General features: G+C 55.7%; 2 protein-coding genes across 3 annotated transcripts in view; one reads left to right on the top strand and one right to left on the bottom strand.

Moving 5' to 3' along the window:
- Nucleotides 1–324, bottom strand: part of KIAA1468 (KIAA1468 ortholog) — a 168,138-nt gene extending 167,814 nt beyond the window's left edge. The window contains exon 1 of the mRNA XM_019521674.1: nucleotides 1–324. Within this exon, the coding sequence (XP_019377219.1) occupies nucleotides 1–182 (182 nt within the window). The 5' untranslated portion in view covers nucleotides 183–324.
- A 458-nt stretch (nucleotides 325–782) lies between these two features.
- The window catches only part of PIGN (phosphatidylinositol glycan anchor biosynthesis class N), a 224,123-nt gene continuing 219,940 nt past the window's right edge, over nucleotides 783–4,965 (top strand). Inside the window, exon 1 of one of the 2 annotated variants that reach the window (XR_002098336.1) lies at nucleotides 783–863. The gene's annotated coding sequence lies outside the window, so the exon portion shown is untranslated. The remainder of the gene's footprint in view (nucleotides 864–4,965) is intronic. The other variant, XM_019521634.1, reaches the window with a different exon arrangement.

Below are 4,965 nucleotides of genomic sequence, written 5' to 3'. Positions count from 1 at the left end.
ACCCGCAGGCCCGGCAGCGTCCCAGGGCTGCCCCCCGCCACCGCCTCCTGCAGCGGGGAGAGCGGGCCGCCGCGCCCGGGGCCGCCGCCTCCGCCGGGTCTCGGCTCCTCGGACTCGTCCTCTTCGGAGTCACTGAGGAAGGGGTTCACACTACCGCCCCCGCCCGCCGCCGCCGCCGCCATTTTACAGCGCGGCCCGAGCCACAGCACCGCCGCCCGACACGAAACCGGCCGGAGCCCGCTGCTGCCGCCGCCCCTAGCAACAGCTTCTGGTTCCCCGCGCCGCGCCCCCGCTGCCGCGGCCGCAACAACCACAGCCGCGAACCCCCGCCTTCCTCCCCACTCCCGCCTCTTCCTCTTCCTCTTCCTCTAACCGGCTTCCGGGTGCCAACTCTCGCGAGACTGTCCTCCGCCCAACGGCTAACGCCGATTGGGCCCGGAGCCGGGGCCCCGCCCCCTTCCCCCTGTGGCCCAGGGACTTGAGCCCCGTCCCGATAGGCTGAGAGGAGAGGTGGGCAGGGCTCCAGGCGGAATTTCAGCCCCGCTCGCGGGAGACTCCTAGAAACTCGAAAGGAGGGCGCTGGAAACGCCTAAAAATGACGCCATAAGGAAGACGGAAGGGGTGAAGCTGATGTTCAAGTTTGTAGGATAAGGAAAGGGGCGGGATCACAACCAACTGGGCGTTCGGAGCAGGGCTTGTAGGGACACGTGACCAGGGGAGGGACTGTGGCCCGAGCGGAAGGGGTGGGGCGTGTTGTCCCTGAGCGCTCGGGGAGGGGCGGGGCCGAAAGAAGGCGGAAGTGGAGCCGCCGGGTCTCGCGAGCTGGACAGCACCAGCGGGGAGAAAGCTGCTGCAGCGCGTGAGTGAGTATTTGGAGGGGCGCCGTCCGCGCCTGTGCAGTCCGCGGGGGGCTTTGCCAGGAGGTGATAAATTAGCCTTTGCAACAGGGTGCGCCTCAATTCCCCAGAGTTATGGAGGGGCCGGGAACCACTGCTCTACCGGGTGTTGAGCAAGTACAGTCCTGTGTGTCAGGTGTCCAGGTTGTAGTTGCATTTCTCTAGAGCGGAGGTAGGCAACGTTTTTTGGCTGGACTGCCGAGAAAACCACAATGTCTACCTTGGAAAGTGCCAGACTGCAGACATGCTAGAGCCTGGAGCAACCGTGTGCAGCCTCCCGGCCTCAGCAGGGCTTGCAGCCTCCCAGCCGCCTGCTGGGAGCAGCCTGGGCTCCATGGTTGGCAGCAGCTGCTTAAAGCCCAGGCTGGTAGTAGTGTGCTGAGCAAAATGGCCTTGCGTGTCATAATAGGCACGCGTGCCAGGGGTTGCTGACCCCTGGTTTAGAGAACACCTTTGGTGACCAGTTGCAGGTGTGGCTCTTTAAGCACAACTGAAACCCTGCTGAAGGCAGGCAGAGCTTATATCATCCTTTTTTTCTCTTCTACACTTAATCTGAGCCTTCAAGAGGCTGTGAACCTTCCTCCTCTAACGTTGGTGTGTGTGTATTAAGTGGAGGAGCTGTTTTTCTGCCCAGAATAAAAGCACCCTGCTTTGATTCCTCTTCCACAGTACAGCAGCTGTGGTACTTTGTTAAATCAACTGACTCCCTCAGCTGCAGCGCAGATCATTGTTCTCAAGTGATCATATCTCCCTTTTAGTGGTCCTGATGCTCCCCTAACTGGGCTAAACTTCTTAGGGAAATTTTGCTGCCTGTTAATGATGTATTTCCCAGCCTCTTCTGTGCTTTTCCAAATCGTAGAGCCACCCACGGAGACTACTGTTCAGGAGTAGCTGTGGTTTTGGCTGCAGTTATGCAGGAAAGAGAGGGTGGGTCATTTGAGATTAGGCTCTGTCCTGTGCAGCCAATGCTAGAAAAATATTTTTTTTTCTCTGTTCTGCCTTTCAAAAACTAGGTATTTATTATTTGGGAGCATGTAAGTGGAAAAATATATAGTAGTACTAACAGAGTTTGCACATTTTTGCAGTGACTATTGCTGCACTCAGAGCCATCCCTGGGGGCGCAAATTGGGGCCACCACTCTGGGCCCCCCACTTTGGCAGGCCCTGCAGAGCTAGGCAGAGTGGCCACGGTGACTCTGCCACTGCCACTGGCTTCATGTCCAGCCACTTGCTACTGTACCCCCTCCCTCCGCCAATGGTGACGGCAGCTTCTTTGGGTCCAGGGCAGGTGGGATCGAAGTGGAGGAGGGGCCCTACATGGGCTGATTTGCCTTGGGGCCCCACACCCTATTTAGGTTGGCCTTGCCTAGAGGTCTGTGGGGCATATCAGCCTGTGCGGGGCCTGGGGATGGGGTGGTGAGCAGGTGGAGCCGGGGGTGGGGGTGAGTGGCTGGAGCTGGCAGTGTGTGGTGGTTGTGGTGAGGCCTATGCAGCACTGACCGTGGGGCCTGGGGTAGTCACCCAAACTTGCACCCCACCCCCCAGGGACAGCTCTGGTTGCACTTGCTAAATTTTGACATTTACAGTACAAATATGTGCTGGTGGAAATATGGATGGCACAAATTAATGCAGAGTCTCAGCATTGGAAATACTTTGATTATGTTCTCCAGGAACATATGTTGGAAGATGTTAACCTGAATGCTCTAGACAACATCTATGAAAACTGTGGCTGGAAGGGAATGTCTGACTATCCTACGAGTATTTTCTAAGTCATAATAGGGTTACCATTCATCTAGGTTTTCCTGGACATGTCCTCTTTTTGTGTCCTCCCATCTCTGTCCATCCAATGTTCTTTAAAATATGAACAAATGTCCAGGATTTTCGTCTGCTCAGCATCAAAGTTTTTCCTGGCACTTCTCAGCTTGCCCTAGCAAGGAGCTGCTTGGGGCTGGGAAGAGTGGGGATAAGGTGATTGGAGGCAGGGGGCACCATGTTCATTTGCACGTGCACACGCATGTGGCTGGCATGCAGCCACATCAGGCAAAGTGGTAGGAGCAGCCCTGGCATCTGTGTGCAGGTAAGTCTGGGGAGTGGGGGTTGGACAACCAGGGCTTGGGGGCTGTGTGGGGCTTGTGAGTTTGTGTGTGGGGGTGGAGGGGTGGCAGGGGTGTGTGGAGGGGACATGTGTGTGAGGGGGGGCAGGTGCCTGCTAGTGCTGGGGGATGCTGTCCAGGCACTGGTGCTGCAGCAGCACAGAGGGTGCAGGGATGGAACCACCTGCCCCACCAGTGGAGGAAGGGGCCGGGGAGCTGCATGGCCGTACCTGCAGCATCAGGATTGTTGCCCTTGCTCACAGGGATGGGGTGGCCAGGAGACACTGCAGGGCTCGGGGGAGCAGGGGACTATGGGTCAGGAGTGAAGGGCTGAGGGGGCTGTGGCTTGGGAGTGAGAGGCACCAGGGAGAGGGGTAAGGGACTGTAGGTCGGGAGTACAGGGTACTAGCAGTGCCGGGGGTTATGGGTCAGGAGTCAAGGGCACCAGCAGAGATGGAGGACTGTGGGTTGGGAGAGAGCCTGGGAATTGGGATACTATGGGTTGGTGTGAGGGGCACTGGCAGGGCCAGGCGTCTATGGGTTGGGAGTGGGGGGCAGCAGCAGGGCTAAGGGTGGGGGGGCTATAGCCTGGGGGTGAGGGGCAACTCCATGGGCAGGTCACCGGCATATCACTGCCCCCTCACAATCATATCCTTGCTCCCGCCCCCCTGGCAGGTGGCCTTTTTTTTTTAAACTGAAATTATGGTAATCCTAAGTAAAATTAATTCATTAAACTAATGTAGACACTGTTATGGAGGATATAAAGCGGTCTGATTATCACCTAAAATTGGATCTGTATTATGGATGTAATTTGTTTCAGTTAAGCCAATTCCGGTATTCATTAGAAAATATCAGTATTGTAGATGTACCCTAAAATAGTCACGTCCTAGCCTTTTTGGGTTTTCATAAGATCAGAACCAATCCCTTTACTATTGAGAAATTATTGTTAATTATGGTACACCATTGGAAAGGGCTGTATGCAAGAAATAGCGCCTGGTGTGGAATGAGGCTGCCCTATTTCTAAATGTATTTAATTTTCAACTCCTTGTTCTCCTTGGCTGTGTCCAGACACATATGAACACTTGGCTCCCCAGGAGCAGCTAACAGCAGTGCACCTTGTGCTGCTGCTGGTTGTCCCTGGGGAACACCTGTGCCACGTACACTCTGGCACATGGCAAGTTACTTTAGGGCTGTCCCCAGTAGCCTTACCTGGGGTTCTGGGGGACTCCCAGGGCTGCACCAGCGGCAATCCTGCCATGTGGAGCCTGGCTGGCAGCGAAGGGTGGCTCCAGCTGGCTGGGCTCTGGTTTTTGCTGCGTGCATTACTCCACTTTTTTCCTTTTTTCTTTTTTTTTTGACCCCTGGATATCCTGGGGTCAAAAAAACTAGGGGTGGACTGATGGAGATTTTTTGGGCTGATACCAATGGCTGATTTTTAGTGAGCCATGTCAGCTGATACCAGTCCGATTCCAGTGTGCAGCTGGGCAGCATAGAGAGTGGTGTCTGGCTAGTAAGTTTGTTGTGGGGGAAGGGGTTCATAGTTTATATTCATAGTTTGTGGGCTCGGAAGGGACCTGAGCAGATCATCAAGTCCGACCCCCTGCCTTGGCAGGAAAAAGTACTGGGGTCAAACGATCCCAGCAAGGTGTCCGTCTAGCCTCCTCTTAAAGACCCCCAGGGTAGGAGCCAGCACCACTTTGCTTGGAGATTGGTTCCAGATCCTAGCCGCCCTGTCAGTGAAGTAGTGCCTCCTGATGTCTCGTCTGAATCTACCCTCTGCCAGCTTGTGACTGTTATTTCTAGTCACTCCTGGCAGTGCTCGGGGGAACAGGGACTCCCCCAGTGCCTGCTGGTCCCCTCTGACTGGTTAGTAATAGGCCACTAGATCCCCCCTCAGCCTTCTCTTGGGGAGGCTGAACAGGTTCAGGTCCCTTAGCCTCTCTTCATAGGGCCTGCCCTGCTGCCCCCTGATCATGC

The sequence above is a fragment of the Gavialis gangeticus genome, unplaced genomic scaffold (genome assembly GCF_001723915.1).
Source record: "Gavialis gangeticus isolate Ggan-Ray unplaced genomic scaffold, GavGan_comp1, whole genome shotgun sequence".
NCBI lineage: Eukaryota > Metazoa > Chordata > Crocodylia > Gavialidae > Gavialis > Gavialis gangeticus.
Note: the sequence above shows the minus strand (reverse complement) of the source record. Positions and strands in the feature narration are given on the sequence as shown.